General features: G+C 39.6%; 1 protein-coding gene and 1 long non-coding RNA gene across 5 annotated transcripts in view; one reads left to right on the forward strand and one right to left on the reverse strand.

Moving 5' to 3' along the window:
- The window catches only part of HACD2 (3-hydroxyacyl-CoA dehydratase 2), a 26879-nt gene continuing 8024 nt past the window's right edge, over window positions 1–18855 (forward strand). Inside the window, exons 1-7 of one of the 4 annotated variants that reach the window (XM_074910282.1) lie at window positions 1–176; window positions 4453–4566; window positions 6383–6500; window positions 6850–6868; window positions 11225–11313; window positions 17233–17354; window positions 18016–18194. In XM_074910282.1, the coding sequence (XP_074766383.1) occupies window positions 46–176; window positions 4453–4566; window positions 6383–6500; window positions 6850–6868; window positions 11225–11313; window positions 17233–17354; window positions 18016–18194 (772 nt within the window). In that variant the 5' untranslated portion in view covers window positions 1–45. Of the gene's footprint in view, window positions 177–4447; window positions 4567–6382; window positions 6540–6849; window positions 6869–11224; window positions 11314–17232; window positions 17355–18015; window positions 18195–18855 lie in introns of all 4 variants that reach the window. The other 3 variants (XM_074910285.1, XM_074910283.1, XM_074910284.1) reach the window with 3 other exon arrangements.
- The window catches only part of LOC141962320 (uncharacterized), a 26960-nt gene continuing 12567 nt past the window's right edge, over window positions 4463–18855 (reverse strand). The window contains exons 2-3 of the long non-coding RNA XR_012633913.1: window positions 16645–16746; window positions 4463–4589 (exon numbers count right to left, since the gene is read on the reverse strand). This is a non-coding gene — a long non-coding RNA (uncharacterized LOC141962320). The remainder of the gene's footprint in view (window positions 4590–16644; window positions 16747–18855) is intronic.

Here is an 18855-nt window from a genome sequence, read left to right on the forward strand (position 1 = left end):
CCACCGCTCGCTGAAAGCGGGCGGAGGCCGCGGGAACGCCGCAATATGGCGGCGTCTGGCAGCGGCAGCAGCCGGGCGGATAACGGCTACGGCAGCCAGCAGCCGCGGCGGAGGAAGGGCCCGGGCGCCCTGGCCACGGCCTACCTCGTTATCTACAACGTGGTGATGACGGCGGGGTAAGGAGGCGTGTGGGGGCCGCCGGGCGCGGCTGCTCGTGGGGCGCCTCCCTGGCAGGGGCGCGTCGCCCGCCGGCGCCCGGGCTCCCCTCGGCGCCCCGCGGCCCCTCAGCGCTCCGACCGCCTTCCCGGGGCAGGGGCCGCCGCCGCCTTCCCCCGCACCAGGGAAACTTTCCCCGCGCCGGCGGCCGGGCGCCGCGGGGCCGCCGCCTCTTACGGCCCCTCAGCCTGTGGCCGTGTGTCGGGCTCCCCACCACCACCCCCGGCTCCGCGGGGTTCGGCTGAGCCCGTCCCGTCGGAGACGCTGCCCGAGCGGCCGCGGGTGGGAGCCTGCGAGCGCGGGGGGCTCCGCTCGGACGCGCTACAGCCGCGTGTGTTCATCCACGCGTGTGCGTGCGGGTCCGGCTGGGCTGGGCTGGGCTGGGAGCCCCTCAGCGGCGCTGGGCACACGCGTGGGGGCTCTTCTGTCTCTGCGCCCCTTCCCCCGCCGGTCCCCGTCCTGCCCTCGCGTCGGGTGGGGACGCGCTGCCTTCCCCCCGGCCCTCGTGCTAGCGGTGGTCGCGCCTCACGCTTCCCATAGCGCTAAAAAACAACCCAAAACCTCTCTTGCCGCTTCTCGTGCTGGAGCGGGGCTCTGCGGAAGCCTCCGGCTGCTGTGCCTGGGCTCTGGTTTCCCAGCGCTGAGAGCTCGGGGCCGGGGCGCTGCCCCAGCCAGGCCCCGGCGGGCGGCAGCTCCCGGGCGAGAGCCCCGCGGCCGCCTGCCCTCTTCCACGCGCCCCGGCCCCAAGGAGCCAAGTGGAGCGGCACAAGGGCACGTTCTCTGGGAACTGCTGTGTTCTGTAGTTGACACCTTAATTTGCTCTGCAACTCTTTTCTCATCCAGGTGATGGTGTAGATCGCTGTTCTCACCATGTCTGTGGTGTGGACTCTGGCACTTTTCAGTAGAGAGGTGAACCTAAACACAGGGAATTTATCCCTTGCGGTGGTGAAGAAGGCAAAGCTGTTATCCCTTAGAGCCCTGCGAGGTTTCCCTGTAAACCCTTCAGCTGCTGCGTACTTGGGGCGAAGTTGAAAGCTGCTGCTTGTGCCATGTGAGCTGCTAGGCCTGCCCGATGCTCTGCTCTTGCTCTGTGTAGCAGGATGGAGTCCTGGGCTGGTTGGTGTGTGCTCGGGTGTGTTCTTAGGTGCTATAATAAAAATAGCAACAGCTGGGGTCTCAACATGAAAGAGACTTTTTTTCTTGTTTCTTTTTTCTCTAAGAGACTGTAGTCCTGTTGGAATCCAGATAAAAATAAACCCATCTTTTGAAAGATTGAGGCTATTTGGGTGGGAGGAGAAAAAAAGCCTTTAAAATGGATCCTGAATGAGCCTGTTTTCCGCTAGATAAATCCTTGGCGGGTGAGGAGTCAGGCAATCAGACTAGTCTCACTATTTGGGGGGAAGATTAGTATAGAATTAAGACAGATATGATTTATTTCAATAAGGTAATTGGACAAGATAATTCTGGTCTTTGCTGGTGACAGCTGGTGCTATTTCATCTCATAAGATAGTTACACTTATGTGGAGCAAAGGTATCTGGCAGGGGAGAGCTGTTTTTGTAAGGTGCTTGTTGCACCCATTACCCAATAGGTGTGTTACTGTGAAATGGAACTGCTAAGCAGATTTATGGCTCCATAGGATATTTGCAGGGTATCTCACTCAGAGGGGAATGATAATTATGCAGCAATTTGATAAAAATAAGTCTCTTCACTTTAGAAATACGTAATCACATGAGCAATACAACAGTACAGGTAGTCAGGAGGTCTCCAGATTTGTTGTGATGTCACTGCACATTGTTAAGAAGTTAACCTCTCTGAGCTCTTCTTAGAAGTAAAAGCATTTGCCTGCTCAGTGAGCTGCTCATAATTAATTCACTTATGTTTATAAAAGGTCTGAGAGAGAAAGTGTGGTATAAATGGAAAGTTTCTGTAAAGGTCCTGGATACTACTTATCATAATAGGTAAGTTCCTGAGCATATAAAATTTCTATTTTCTCAGAAGAAAAAAAAATCCAAGTGTTAGAAACTCAGCAATAAATAGCATAAATCTGCATTTAGCTTCCCATTGTCACATAAATCTTGGTTGTGATGTTACTTGTCTTCCTGATTTACACCAAACTTCCTAGAAAATTCCAGTCTTGGATTGGATGTGCCTTATGGTGCTTTAACACAAGCTGCTTTTTTTTCTGGTCACGTTTGTAATTAGATGACTTCTGCAATTTGGAGAGCAACCACAGGAGTCCTGTGATCAGGGTTTGTAGCTCTGTGTTGTCACTCACTGCCATTCTGTTGGGATAGGTCACTGAGGGCTATGACTGATACTTTGTCTTCAAATTGATGAGGATTTTGTGATTCCCCTGGATGCTGCTGGAATTCCACAATATACAATGTTGAGTTTAGGAAAAAACCTCAGTTATTGTCCTCTTCTTAGAAGACTTCATAATAAAATAGTTTTTCGGGAGTTGGTTGGCAGAAGCTCAGCTCTTATGAGAAGATTGATACGTAGCTGGTGGCAGTAATTAGTTACTGTCCTCCTGTCAATCAGAGTGCTCAGACTTGAAGCAAAGCCTTGGAAGGAGAATTGTGAAAACACCAAAAATTTGAAGGCACCCAGATGATAAAGTGATGCTGTAAAAGCACACGGGATTTTTAAAAATTAAGTGGGTTTTCTGGTTTTGTTTTACAAAAAAGTGGCTTAAACTGAAGTACACCACAGCTTTGTTAGTAAATTTTTAAAATCATATTTGCCTTAGCTATTAGCTTTATTTAAAATGGATCAAGTGACAGTTGAAAAATATCAGCATAATTATTGTATTTACCTTGCATTTATCTTTACTTAAGCTAAAGAATACATACTGATTCTGAAAAATAATAGATCTTATTACTATTTTTATCCCATAGTGCATGTAGGATATGGATTCCTAGTAATACAATGGCTTTTGTAAGAGCAAAACGGTAGAAAAAGTATATTGTATACAGAAAAAGTGTGTGTATATATATACTTATATGTATATACACCATTTGGTTCATATGTTTTGGGTGCTTTCTTTCAGAAAAGGGACCAACATGATGCAACAGGGAATAACCAGTCCTGCAGTTGGTTGTCAGCTCTACTTGCTCAGGTTTTTCTGACCGTGGTTCAAAGCGTTAAGCTGTAGAAAGAATGCATCTTTCTTTTGCATTCAGTCAAGCTATTATTTTCCTGTCACAGCGTGAAGTCATGTAGTCATGCCTGACCTGGCATAGGAAGCTCATTCTGGAGGCATAGATGCAGCATATAAATTATTTCCAAAAAAACGTGGTTGACTGAAATCACTGAAGAATGGGGGGGTGGGGAGGAAGGTGATGCTGTTAATCGAGTGTAAATGTTTGATAAGCTGCTTTAAAATGCGATTATGTTTCTTATTTTTAGTCAAGTGCTGTAACTGACTAGTACTTCTGAGTAGAAGTAGCTGATGGTGGTATAAACAATTAATTTCAAAAATTTCACTCAACTAGATAGATCTTAATGTAATAGCTTTTGAATTCTCAAGGGTTCATGTTACCAGTGTTGAACAAAGTGTTCTGGGTTATGAGTTTCATTGTCCATGTCTTCAGTGACAGGTTGTTTTGAGTCAAAGTAAGCTTCTCCCTTTTCAGGCACAAATGATGCAGAACCTCAGTAAACTTTGCATAAGAAAACACCCTTTTATAATTTGTAGGAGAAAAACACCCTTTTATAATTTGTAGGAGAAAAACACCCTTTTATAATTTGTAGGAGAAAGGGAATTAAAGTAAGGACCTGAGCATGAAGCTTGCTTATCAAGTCTGAGCAGTTGACAGCAAAAATTTTAAATTGTGTGTATGCAGTATTCATTTTCCTTAGTTTGGATTCATCAGAGTATAAGAGTTCAGCTTTAAAGTTTACATGCATGGCAGTGGTAAATTAATGAAATGTAGCTCCAGCTGGTATCACGTAGACCCTATTGTCTGGGTGAGAGAAAGCTGGAAAAACTTGCAGCTTGGCTTCCATGTGACAGTGCTGCCTCTTGCTGCCCTTTTAAACTTCACACCAAGTTGATCTTGCCTGCTTTCACCTACTCCTGTTCCATTTTCTCTAGTCATAGAGGGTGAGAGTTAACTATTTAGAGTCACAGAAGCAGGACAGAGGTACTAAGACCTTCAAGACAAACTGGGCACAGCTTTTAATTTTGTACAGATTAATACTTTGATCTGTACTAAATGCTTTTTGAAGGACAGTAAATGGAATGGGAAGTACAGTCCTGGAGTCAGTGATCTGGCCGGGAAGGTGGAGATGATCAAAGGGCTGGAGCTGCTCTGGGAGCCACGTGCTTCATCAGTCGCTGAGTTCAGGTGAGAATGGTATCTTGTGCAACCTAGGAAATTGCTCAATTTGGCACAGTTTCTCAGCAAGCACAGAAAATTAGGAGAAATAGAGAAACTTGACAGATATGAACAGGATAGTGTTAACTTGCTCTGATTTACTATTCTAAAGAAGCAGCAGTCAGTGTTGCAAGGGAGAGTCATTAATACTATAGTGTTTATTCTACACTGAATTCCAAATAGAAAGTTAATCTGATTCTTTCTTTGTAAACAGCAATTAATTGGCAAATGTTTGTCTTTTGGTTTCACAAGACAGCTTTAACTGAAATAACTTGTCACTGCTGAAAAAAGGGGCTTGTTTCTCATTCTCCGTATCTCCTCCCCACTTTTACTGCTTTTCTTTGGCCTTTTCTTCTCATCTCCTCAGAAGTCCAGACAGAAATGAAATAGCATTTTTTTCAATTGCACTAACAAATGTTATGAATACAAACTTGGATCCCAGAGTTACTTACTGAAAAACCTGAACTTCACAGTATATTTCAATCAGTTACATTTGGGGCAATATTTGTATGTACTTCCTAATACCTAAGCTAATGCAGTAAGCATCTAATATGCTGTAAATTAAGGGAATTTCTTCATCTTCCCTGTTACAAAACCACAGCTGCAGATTTTTTTTCCCCCAAGGGTGAAAAGGTATTGATTGCACAGTTGGGGGATTTTCTACAGACACTTCTACTGAGGTGCACCATTGTTAGCAGAGACACTTGGTGACTGTTAGCACAAGCTTTGTAATGGCACTTCTGGGTTTGGAGGGAGGTGGAGGTAAAGTAGGGTGCCGTTAGGAGTAGCTGAGGGCAAGGCAGCCAGAGTGGGCCTGTCAGTGGAAAAGTTTGGGAGCCACTGGTAAGGATTCCAACTTCTCATTGACCAATGCCTTCTCCCCATGTTTGCCACATGCAATTGGAAACTAAAGTTAACTATAGATGCTAATTTCAAATGAAGAAGTGTTTGACCAGGGTGTACCCGCCTTAGTTTTGTGTTTTGCCCTAGACTTCACTGAAGAATTTCTGAGGTTGTGGGCAAACACAGATGATGGGCGGCTGTGGTAGTGAAAGATGTTACTGCATCAGCCAGGGCTGGAGGAAGAAATTTTAGGTTGCTTCCTAAATTACTTGAGGGGAAAATCAGCAGGGGTAATAGGTCATGTTGGTTATAGTATAATTGCAGTTATATAGGCACTATTTGCAGGCCTACATATATTTGTTGCTTATAAAGGAAAGCTGGGACAGCAATGGCATTTGCAGCCTTCAGGGCTTTAAGCAGTTTTCTTGCAGTTACTTATCTGTAACGATTTCACATGAAATATATGCTAGCAATTAAGCTGGATGGTCTATCATAAAGTCTAAAGGTTTACTTTGAACTGAGACATTAAAATGAATGCCTTCTGAATCCTAGTTCTTTGTCATACTACTTTAAGTTATGGTATGGTAGGAGATCTTTGACTAGCAGTAAATGCTTTTCTGCTTAAACTAAACAAAATGTGATGCTAATCTTATTCTATAACTAAATTAAATACAGCTCACTGAAAAATAAACTTAGACATTAATGGTACTGGTATCCGGTTGGTGCTGAAAGATGTTTAAAAAATGCATAATCTTTAACTTCGATAAATTTGCTGAGAATCCAGATATTTAACATTTTTAGTGTTGCAGAGGGTAGGCAAAAAGTATTTTTCAGGACGGTTTTATGCCTGTTGCTGTCTCGGATATCTAAAGAGGGATTAAGGGTTTCTTTGTATTTATGCCCTGCTTGATGTCTCCTTATCTTAGATTTTTCTCTCTTTCAGATGGCTTGTTATTGCAGTTGGTCTAGTTCGAGCATACCTGGCTAAAGGTAGCTACCATAGCCTTTACTATTCAATAGAAAAGCCCCTGAAATTCTTCCAAACTGGAGCTTTGCTTGAGGTAGGTATAGTTGTCTTCCCTAGCACAACTAATATTTGTGTGTTTTGTTTAGGAGAAATAAGGCAGCCTTTGTTGAACAGTGCTTTCTAGGTACCTGATTTTTCATTAGCATTTTTAGAGTGATTTGAAGGTAAATGTAAGAAATAAGCTTCTCACAAATGTTGAATTTTTATTCTAGCAAGTGGTGAGGGAGTTTACTGTCTGCTATTTAGCTTGGACAGCAGAGCTAAATTTTAAGCTTTATCTTTGAAATACAAATATTGAATCTTAAGCTCTTGCGATAGAACGAAATGTTTCAGAATTGCTTCATTTGAAATGGTAGTGATTTGAATTTTTCTTTTTGTTCTAGATTCTGCACTGTGCATTTGGTAAGCTTGCGAATTTTCAGTTTTACTATTTTTATAGAAGACTAAAGTTTTAGCACTATATTAGCATGAAAAATGTTATGGTCTGTGAATTGCCAGATTTAATTTTTGCATAACGAACTAATTTTTGCTTGAAGTACATTCCAGTTTTTTACTAAATAATTTGACAAGTTAAATCACAACAAGGAAAACAGCATCACAGGTTTTCAATTACTTGACGTTCTGTTTCAATATAGATCCTTCCAATGCTACGAACCTTGGAGCAGCTTATAAATGTTTTATGGTAGATCATTACTCTAAATCTCTACACCCTATAATCTTCTGTACCAAGCTGTCTTTCCTTCAAAATATTTCTAGCTGGAAGTAATTTAAAATCCGGTAAAAATAACACTTCAATCACTAGAACTTTGCCCACATCCATAGAGCATAGGTACATGTAAAATTAGGAAGGGGTAACCACTCTTTAACCCCAATTCAGCTGTGCTTTGATGGAGCTGTTTGGGAGAGTAAGAATTATACAAAACCTAATTCTTGCTAGCCTGTACTGTGAGGCTTGTTTGTTAGCTTGATAGCAGGAGTTCAATTATGTATACATGGCCTAGTGTCAGTAGCAGTGTTGTGGTTCAGTCAACCTGAAGAGCCTCATGTCTGAGTGACAGGACTGCATCTTGTCTGGTTTGTTAGTTGTCATGAGTAGTGAACATTTGGATGTTTTGTTCATAGAATAGATGATGTGTCGCAATCTCTGCAAGATCAAAGCCAATATGCTATAAAAGGGAGCAGTGCCTGTCTGCATAAATATGCTTAACAGATTTTTCTAAACAATCCAGTCTTCAAAGAGTCAGTCTTATGTCAGGTAGCTGATCTTGTAGTTTTAAATATAAGTGTTTGAGCCCCTATCTGAATGTTTGCTAGCCACTTTTAAAGACTAAGATGGCATTAAGATTCCTAAAGCTGCAGCTACAAACTTGCTGTTTGCCACATGTTTTACAAACAGTCTACATACTGGAGGGTGTATTAGATTGTAGGTTCATATTGGATTACTGTTTGAAACTTTTTTTTTGAATAACCAAATATGGTAGTTGGAAAACTTTAAAATTGTACACATAAATTGGTCAGCAGAGGGCAGTCTAATTCTGTATTTGATAAAGTAGTTCTGACCTTTTGGAATAATTCAGTTACTCTGAAAATGTTATCTTCTAAAGGGCAGTTTGTAGACTGTTGCACAGATCATCCCAAGAAATGAATGATCATATTCCTCAAATTAATGTAAAAGCTTCTCAGAGTAAACTATATGTATCATATAGTTGCCTCTGCTGCCAAGGCAATCCTTTGAATACTGTTTTATTTTACTAAATCTCAATTACTGTTTTTTTACCACAATAAACCATACTTACTTTTTAAAAAATTTGTAAAATTAGTAATGTGAAATTTTTGAAGTCGTATCTAACAAGTAGCAAGAGGGACAAATTAAATGTCAGAACGCTGGGCAAAATACTTAAGATAAAATGCCAATATACTGTCCTAAATCTATAGTGTTCTACTGTTTTCTTAAGCTAAACTTGTGTGCAGATGCCAATGTTTACTAGTACTAAATCTAAGAAAGTGTAAAAAAAAAATTGAGTATTTTTTCTTCACACTTTAGAGTATATGTCCATACACATCAGTGAATAGCAGAATTTCCTGCGTTTCACCTTCCAAGCTGGTGCAGAACAGCAAACAAGATGACTGTACCAGCCTGTCTTTGTGCAAAGCTAATAATCTTGGCTCAGCTGATTTGAGGTGTGGATCCATTTAGCCCATGTTATCCATGGTTGCACAATTTAATATTAGTGAAGGGAGCCATTAGTGGAATGTTGTAGCATTTTATACCATTATAATTCTATCTTTTTGCTTTCCCTAACTAAGTTTTTTTATGAAAACCCCATTTATTTTATTATAACTGCCCATGGATTTTTTTTTTTTTCTGTTAGTGGAAGCATTTGTCAGCTAAAGTGAGGGCTTTTTGTACAGCTGGATACACTGCTGCTGTCTACTATAGTCCTTCTGACTTCGGTAAAAGTTTCTATGCAAGGAGAAACAGGAAGCTTGCAGATTCCTTTGCCCCTGCTAAACTAATTGCTGTAACTAGAGCTGTAATTCTCTGTCAATAGAGGAGCTTGTCTGTGACAGATGGCTGTGTGTATCAGCATAACTTTTCTCTCCACATCTTTTCAGTGGAATCTGAAATGTTAGCATCTGTGAAGCAAGTTCTTCAAAATAGGAAGATTGATGGGGGAATGTCTCTATCAAGCATGGTTGAGAACAGAACTTTGGCATGTGGCAAAGATTTTAAAAAAAAGGTGGAGGAGAGCTGTGTATGAAGAGAGGCGGTAACATAGCCCAGAGACCGAGAGGAGAGACTGAAGGACAAGCAAATCCAAAGTGAGCATGCATTCCTTGACTTGTGTGGCAGACAGAACCCAAGTCTATGAATGGCATTGATAGCATGGAAGAGCTTCTGCCTGGAGGAACTTGGTATGGAAAGAGTTGATAGGAGCCACCAAATTGAGTGGCTTTGGTGAGTACAGGCCCAACCTACAGAATCACTACAGTGCCGGCGATCCTGCCATAGCGATGCTTACCACTAACCCTCTGGTAAGCCAAAGTCATCACTGGTTGACCTTGCTTTAATCTGTGTAGGAGGGATACGAGGTCTCCACCTGTAAGCTGTGCATCCAGCGTGTTCTCAGTTGGGAACTTCCTGGGAGAGAGGTAGCACTTGGGAGTTGGAGGACTTCTGGCTGGAGGTGGGAGGCTTAGTCCAGCATCTGGAAGAGGTTTGGGCATGGCTTGCTTGCTGCTTGGTTCTGAACCTGAGCTGAGCCCTCTGTCAAGCACTCCTCTAGCACGTGTGGTGTTGTATAAGTGGTGACAGATGTTTTTAAAAATACCAACTTTAGAATTGACTGTCAGGTACCTTTTCAGTGCAATGAGTAAATAATTAGAGGCAAGTAAAGTTTACGTAAATTGTAGCTGGTGAGTCACTTATTTTGATCTCCTGTTTGTGGCATAGATTGGCATTGTCTTGGCTATAATGAAAAACCTTGTTTGTCTAACTTGAGATAATCTTGGATGGTTCCTACACAGTCGTTTTGGCTTATTTATAGATTCCTTTGCAAGAACATTAGGTTATCTTGCTTAGGAAGGGATGATCTAAATTGCAGAAAAGGTCTGTTATATCTTAGGAGTGATCCTTTAATGAGTACAGATCATGGAGTTTTATAGCACCCCCTTTTGTGTTGTCTGAGTAACAGACTACAATTCTGGCCTGAGGTTTTACAACAGAAATTAGATTACAAACAGTATGTGATGAAACTGAAGAGAGATATGTATGTATGATTTTTTTTTTTTTCCTTTTTACTTTGGAAGAATTCTAACACTGGCTGTGTAACTGAAAAGTATTCTAGTGAAACTTGGTTTTGGCTTTTTTCCTCTTCCACTTTCCAGTTTGGTCTTTACATATTTCTTAGGCTGTTGTGTTGCTTGCTGTGATTTGCATTAGTTTTAGAATCGCTTTTTATTGTATTTTAGGAGCCGCAACTGCTCTTGCATTTGTCTTCATCATTCTGTTGGAAGAAAATAAAACTTTGTGCTGTGAAGTTGAGAAATTTTCTGTAATTTGCTGTCTGAAAGTATTCCTGCTCTGTTGGACCCGGGTGTGTAGGATTCTTTCAGTGACAGTTTAATCAGCATCTCAGAACTTGCTTAGAAGAACCAGTGAAATCTGTTTCTTTGAGAAAAACTTAAAATTGCTTCTGTACCTACCAATGCATCAGCTATTCCTTTGGTTTTGTTTTGTATTTTTAAAAAGTTGTATTCCCAGGAAGGAGTTATAAACTGTATCTATCAGAGTATGGGCTAGATCAGTGTTTCTTCAAAGTAGTTACACTTCTTGCTTGCTGTTTTTTCTGGATATACTCTACAAAACTTCTTTATTGTTTTTACCTTTTAAATCACTGTAATGAAGAGTATCTTGGATATTTTAATCAAGCAGGGTTTATTTGAAAGACTGTATCCCAAAAGCTATTTGATTGAAGTTATTTTATCATATTGAGCTGATTAGTGTATTAAGAAATGTGCTGTGGTTGCAAAAAGACCATTTACTTTTATTTGCATTTTGATGCACAAAGTCTTGACAGGGGATTGCATTACATTAGGCTGCGTAGACACACCAGAGGACAGACTTCATACTCTCAAATTAACAAAATCAAATGTTCTTCTTCCAAAAAAATTTCAAATAACTGGACTGTCTTATCTGTGTTTTATTTCCCCACCCCAACAGGCAGGAATATTTACTAATTGCAAAATATCTTCCAGGCATTGTTCCCTCTTCTGTTGTTCTGACTGCTTTCCAAGTGATGTCAAGGGTCTTCCTGACGTGGGCAGTAACACATAGTGTAAAAGAGGTAAGTTAAGCTACAAAATAGATAGAAAAACTAATGACCCATGCTGAAAAGCAGGTGTTGATCACTGTGTTATTTACCTTAAAATGACTTCTGTTTGTATCACCACCTGTGAAATTGTTCATTTGAATTTCTTTGGATCAAAAGAAATAAAAATAAATCTGACATCATCTCTTCTTGATGATCAAATAGACTGAAGACATCTAGCTCCTGAATAGATTTTGCAGTCCTTACTGAAAGTTAAAGATATTCCAGTATGTAATATGGAACCCAGATTTTGGGACAGTGTTCCAGTATTGATCTCATTAATGCCATAATTAATAGAAAAACCTCCTCACTGCCCCCCTTTTCCATACACAGTTTGCTTTCTTTACTATGGCATGTGGAAGCTCCCCCTCAACTGTGCACAACAGTGCCTGGATGTTCTCCGTTATCTCTCTCCAGGATAATCTTCCCTCTGTGCTTCATCCATTTTTCTTACATTCAAGCATATGTGGGTTTTGGGACATGTGTGTTTTTTCTCATTACTTACCACACCAAATATTGCTGTACTTCACACAGATCTCTGCAGAATCTTTTGGAAGCAATCTTATCTTAAAATTATTCCTGACAGCTATTTCAAAATCTAAGCACACTTTAATTGATACAGATCATCTGAATACCTTGTGGTAGCCCAGGTACACCTCATCTGTGCTGTTACTTTAGCCAGTGAATCTTACTGGGTTTCTTCTCATTAAAGAAGGAAATTAGTCTTGATGCCAGTGTCAGCAGGGTTGCCTGAAATAAGTGATGGTCATCTAGTGTCATTATATGCATAAGATCTTTTGTGATGATATGGAGAATGTCTGAAGGAGCTGGCCTCATTACCAAGTCTTCAGGGAAGCTGCTTCCTCTGTCTTACTGCAAACCTGTTAGCAGAGTGTCCATCCACGTCTAGGGTATCATAAGTCACTGTAGTAATTAACAGCTCTTTCTGATATTATGATGCTTGTTCACGTGGAGCTTTAGTTTCAAGGTATTTAAAGTGGAGGAATGTTATTTTTCTCAATAAACTCAAAATCTTCTAGATACTTACATTCTGGATTTGTCTTTTGATGCAGATATGTATTCCAGTCACTCTTAATTCATTAGAGATAAATACTAGATTTTTGAACAAAAAAAAAGTAATCCCAAAACATTAGGTTTTAGACACACGTATAAAATATTTTAAAAGAAATATGCCTGTAGTTTTGCTTGTTGCCTGTGCAATGTTGAAGTATCTGGTGCTCCATAAAGAACGAAGATTATCTGCTGTTATGAATTGCCTTCTGGTTTTTAAGTAACCTAAATCTTAAAGGTTGGATTGCATGGATTAGAATTATTCCATCTGTTGTCTGTTGAACATCAAAGGGAAGCCTGTAAAATTATTGCGGGTTAGGTTTCTTGAAACTTATGCCCACATTCTCGCCAAAGAAAATCAGCAAAAGGGGAAAAAATGTGAGCAACAAGTCCAGCCTAACATTCAATTTTTAACAGGGATTTTTTTTAACAAGGATTCTTTCAGCAATATGACATGTGGTTTTTCCCTCACATTTGTGTGGTCTTTTGGTAAAAGTCTTGTGAGAGATTGTATTATGTGTTACCTTTTTGAATGTCTTAGAAAGTGGGCATAAGAATGGTGAGGATGCGGAATCCTGTGATGAGTTTTTCACCTGTGACTTAGAAATCATATGAAGAGGCTGTATTCTGACCCCTCCCCTTCCCCCCAACCAGAGAGCATGCAGCCTCACCTGGGGAGATGTATTGAAAGTGTCACAAGTGTTCTACTTTTTCTAAAGGGCTGTCTGCACAAGTGAGCTCCATGGTGAAGTCCAGGATTAAATTCTCACACAGCTTTATGGAACTTGTAAGCTATGCAGTTGCATGATGAGGTTCTTGTAAAATAAAACGCAGTTTTCCTCTTTAACTTTTTGAGTGAGACTTGTTCAGTATCTTGCTTTTCCAGACTGTTTTCATATATAATATAAAAGAAGAAACATCTGTATTGCATCCCTCCTTTCTGTCAGAATACACTTCTAGATATGTGATGTGATTTGAAGCATGCTTCTTGCCACTAACATGTTTGTGCTTTTTGTTGAATTTAGTGCTGATGTGTTGTTAAATTCAATATGAAATATTTATAATAAATGTTAAAGCATGGCAAATGTTAAAGCATTGCATACTTCTTTGGGTAGCAATGAGATTCCCCTTACCTCCACCGTATGAGCAGCTGTTAGCTTAGTGGAGGAGGGCCTGGCATGTAATACAGTACTTGTAATTGTTTTGTCATTACACCGGAAAGGGATTTGGTGAATTTTACTGTTTCTCCTACAAAGGAGGGAAGAGAATTAAAAGACTGGTGTGAGGAGCTAGAAGAAAGTAGAGGCATAGGAGAACAGAAGGTGTCCTTCAGTTCAAAGTTGTCGTTTTGAATTTGTCTGAACAATGAGATCATTTGGTGACATCATGACAGACCTTCGTAGAGTTCTGTTCTGATAGATAATTTCGCACTCAGTTCTGATGGGCAATTAAAGAATGGTATCAGCAGTGATTAATGCTTATCCAGTTGGGTTCCCTTACAGATAAGTTGCAAATAAGTATAGTATCTATTTAGAGGAACCCTTCTAGAACAGTCAGTCAGAAGGGGTGGTATGAAGATGACATGCACAGCATATTGAGCTGGTAATTAAGACTCTAGTATCTGCAGTTGTGAATTGACATCTTCAATCAGTAGTAAAGCATACTGAAAGAGGGAAGAGCATCTTGTTTTATGATATTTAAGACTTAAGTTGTAGTAAGAGAAGTCCATGCTGGGAAAGTTCAGAATTCTAAATTGGCAAGTGCAGTTGAAAAGCCTAATTCATCACTGCTTTACATCTGTGAAAATTTGGAATAATACTGTATAACACAAATGTCTGTCAGGCCCTTTGTGCCTACTGTGAAGTTTCCACTATTTTTTTTTCTTTAATGTAGCAGAGAACCAGCACTCTGGAGGGAGATGTGCTGTTTCATCATTATGGTTGCATAGTGCTGCTGGTTTTACTCTTCTGCACTGGATTGCTTAATTATGTGTTTAGCTGAAGTTTTCTGCAAATAATTTGTCAAACTGTTACTCTTAATGTGGAGAAATCTATAGAATTTTCCTTTTCATGCATAAGGAGAACAGTAAAAAACCTCTCAGGCTTTATTTTGTCAATTCCCAATTATCATCTTTGCATCTTAAAAGGCTGTGTATTCTCTTCTATTTTAACAAATGTCTGATATTCATAGTAATGAAGAAAAGCTAAAATATATTCAGGACCCTCCTTGATGATAAATTGACTTGAAACACATGTCAAAAAGTTATGCCTGTGGTATGATTGACCCTTATTAAGGCAGTTGGACAAATAAGTTGTAAAGTGTAAAATGTGCTTTGACTTTGTCTCACATCTCCTTCAAAGACTGGCATGAAAAAGTAGAGGAGGAGAAATTGAGTTCTGAGGCAGTATTGTCTTAATGGTTTATTAAGGGTCTACTGTTTATTTCCCTTATCCTCAACTTGGAAGAGGAACAATACAAATGCAACATTAGCAGTGCCTAAATGACTAAGACTCTTGAGAGACTGTTTTGTAAATCAGTTCCCAGGGGTTTGATAATGTGCATCTCAGACATCTTTATTTGAAATATCGGAAAGTTGTCCTCAAAAATATGTTCTAATAGTGATAGATGTCTGACAGATCTCTCAGTGTGTAAGAAACATACTTTTTTAATGATGAGCCATGGAATGTAGTTAAAATATGATGATAAAACACACAGTAGTCTTCTGTTCCTTACTGCACAGAATGTAACCATTTGAAAACTGCATAGGTCACTTTTATATGAAAACTACCACCAACTTCTAGTATTGCTTCAGTAAATAGGGACTCAAAGGCACAATCAGTGATTCTTTAAAGTGACCTTAATGGGGGTGGGGGTGGGGTGTGTGTGTGTCTTATAATGGTGTGAGCTGTTTTCCTAAATTCTAAACACAGTTCTAATATTAGATGGGAAAGGCTACACCTGTGAAGGCAGTATTACAACCCAGTTCTACCACAGGAGTTCTGTAACTGCCAGATGTTCTACTTCTACATATATTGTTCACTGTTAGCCTCACAGTTTCTTATCCTTGCTCATCCTTGGGTGCTACTTCAAGCTACAGATTTTTGTTTGTTGATTTTATTGACTTGCTTAGTTAACGAGAGAAGTGAAGTTTCAGGGTGCAGGTGGATGTCTAAACTGATAGGCTTAGATGAGCTCAGTAAGCTGCTACTCCTGATTTGACCAGAAGATGCAGCTCTGGCGTGCTTGTGGAGCATGTTGTTCCTTGGGAACAGCATCATCTGTGAAGTGCTGTTAACCTGTTAACCTTTCCAGGCTGAGAACGAAGTCACGCTTATAAAGCAGGCCCCAATCAGGATTAGGATTCTGTAGCAAAGTAAAAATAAATTTGGTTTCTTCTCTGAAAATCTTTGGATTTAGTTCTTTTATGCTGATGTAAGGGAGATTAATATATAAATTATCAAGAGTTTCATGTGGAAAAAGGACAAGGTGCATTTCCTGTAAAATGCGATGAAAGTGACTTGAAATGCTGTATGCAGCAGAATATAGATTAAAAGCAGCTCTACATTCCAGGATATCCCAGAATTTCTATATAAATCTTCTGGGTTTTGTACTCTGCAACAGAAAGCTTTTTATGGGTAATCTTCATGAGTGTTTTATGCACAAATATGTGATCAGTCCCTCCTATTAATAGATTTGATGACCCATATATTTTCTTGTTCCTTTTTTCGTTTGTACGTGTATTCTGACCAAGATGAATAGTGTGTACCACCCACACCTACTGACTTCCTTTTCCCTTTTTTTAAGAGTTAGAGGAAAAAAGAGAATGTGGGCTGCTGTGGTTGAGCTTTTTGTTCCCACGGTCCATCAAATTTGGGCTCAAGGTACTCATACAGCTGAGAATTCTGAAGGGAAGGGCTGCATAAAAATCATGTTTGCACTCTCAAGAGTTTGTAGTGGGGGTATGTGACTATTTCATCACTGTTACTCCATCTGAAACGTGAACATCATAATTATGCCTTCAAATCTGATAATTCATGTAAAAATACATGCTTTTGAAAATTAACCTTAAATATGAAGGGAATAAAAGCTGGCTCAGTGATGTGTGTCTGAAATAAAAGCTCTAAGAGGTGTAAAGCAGTGAAACATAATAATGCCTTGAGTGTAACATTAGAGGAACCATGCTAGATACAGTAAGCAGGAGCAATGGGCAGTGAAGCAGGTAGTTGTCAGGCTTACCTGAGGTGAGATAAGCTGAGCTTCTGTTTCTTCTCTTCTCCCAATTTATGTCCTGGTGTTAGCTGTTCAGCTGCTGCTCAAAATTAAGACCCAGTTTCTCATCTGTAGGGAGAGGAAAACAGTGCTTCTGCTCAGAAGTAGCATGGATAGGGTCAGAATATAAAGTGTAAACCAGATACCAAGTTTTAGACTAACGTGTTAGCATTGTTTCTGCTTGCTGCACTAGGAAGTAGTCATAGGACTGCAATAGAAGCTGGTACCGTATAGGAACGGGAAGAGTTACAAGTTGTTCTTGGCATTTCAGGGATTTCTTGTGCTGACTTACCTTGCACAGAATGTGAGATCTTATCTTTCCTGATCACCAAGTAGAGCTATTCTTAGGCAACTAGAAAAATATGGAACGTGATAAGAAGGGTTTTGTATTGTTACAAACGTTGCTTTTAAGCTCATTCTTGGAGTCTATCTAAAATGCATCTAAAATGATGCAGTAAAGCAACCCATGGGAATTGATTTCTTTGAGCTTTTCTTAGATCTGGTGAGTAATTAGTAACACTTGAATTCATACTGAGCTTCTTTTCTTTTTTACAGGTACAAACTGAAGATAGCGTCCTGTTGTTTGTAGTGGCCTGGACAATCACTGAGATAATCCGTTATTCTTTTTATACGTTTAGCTTGTTAAACCATCTCCCTTATCTCATCAAATGGGCCAGGTAGGTGGCATAATAGAAATCATAGCCTTAAAGCACTGATTTGACAGAGGTAGTTACCTTGTAAAATAACTGCAGTACAAAAAAATGAGATTCTACCTTGAGGTACCCTGTTTGTGAATGTGACTTCCTAGCTTCTTTCCAGCAGATCTGTGGGGTAAAACATTTATTACATTATAAACTGAAAGAGTAGTTTGTCAAAACTCAGTCTCATTTACAAAGTGATAGTGTTTGTCAGAAACTGACATTTAACATTAAGGGGTAACAGTAAGTAAACTGACATTTAACAGTAACCCTTGAATGCAAGGGTTGTACTTCAAAGTCTGTAAGCTCATTGATTAATATCAACTGTTTGGCCCCATTTTAAGTAATATAATGATGTCTACCAGAGTTTGGAAATCAAAGCAACAAAGTGTGTAGGGGAGAATCGTTTTAAAGATAGTTTTTAGATTCTCAAAGGCAGTCTTTAAATAAAACCTATTGCTGATTTCAATACTTATCTTGCAATAACGTTCATACCTTGCCATGCTCTAATCAAATAAGAGCTAAGGGAGATAAATACTGAGTTGAGAATTTAAAATTTGAATATCCATAATAGCATTTAACAAGTACTTTGTCAAGTTTGTCATAACTTTTAATCCTTTCCACAACTGTTTTGTTCTAGGTACACTTTGTTTATAGTATTGTATCCAATGGGAGTTTCAGGCGAATTACTCACAATATATGCTGCATTACCCTTCGTCAGGCAGTCTGGCTTGTATTCCATTAGTTTACCCAACAAGTACAATTTTTCTTTTGACTACTATACATTCCTGATCCTGGTTATGATCTCTTACATTCCAAGTAAGTATGAGTTTGTTAGGTTTTCTTAATACTAAAAGCTGTAACAGGAAAAGCCTAATGACTGTGGGTTTAACATACATATAACTAGTTTTGCAAAATTAATTTTGAAAATTATCTAAAGAAAAAAAGTAATAAAACTGCAGGGATTGCCCCCCCCCCCCCCCCCCCCCCCCCCCGGAGAACAAAGTTCAAAACAACTTCTTAAAATTCAGTGCTTTATCAAGAAGATAAACACCATTGGCTTTGCATGAGTGGGTAGGGAACCATTTCCACTGAGTTAAGTTGAATTGACATAATCTCTGGTTGATGTTTCTGTATATGGAATGAAGATTTGTCTTTGCTGCTTTGAAATGGGGAGTAGGAACACAGAAGCCTTTAGCAAATTTAAATGTGAAAATAAAGTCTAACATGCAGAATAATGTAGTGATAGTGTTGCTGCTGTTAGCTATCTCTGCAGCTTCTTTATATAAACCTTGTTGTTTATGCCAAATGATAAACCATATTCAAAGGTTTAAATTTTAGTGGTGTGCCTGTCTCTGTAACAAGCACTTATGCTTTCAGGGAACCATCTTGTAATTCTGACATCAAGGTTCCATAAGTTGGTGTGGTTTGTTTTTTTTTTTCTGGCTGTTCTTAAAAAAAAAAAAAAAAAATCACTTTT

This window comes from Athene noctua, chromosome 7 (assembly GCF_965140245.1).
Source record: "Athene noctua chromosome 7, bAthNoc1.hap1.1, whole genome shotgun sequence".
NCBI classification, from domain to species: Eukaryota; Metazoa; Chordata; class Aves; order Strigiformes; family Strigidae; genus Athene; species Athene noctua.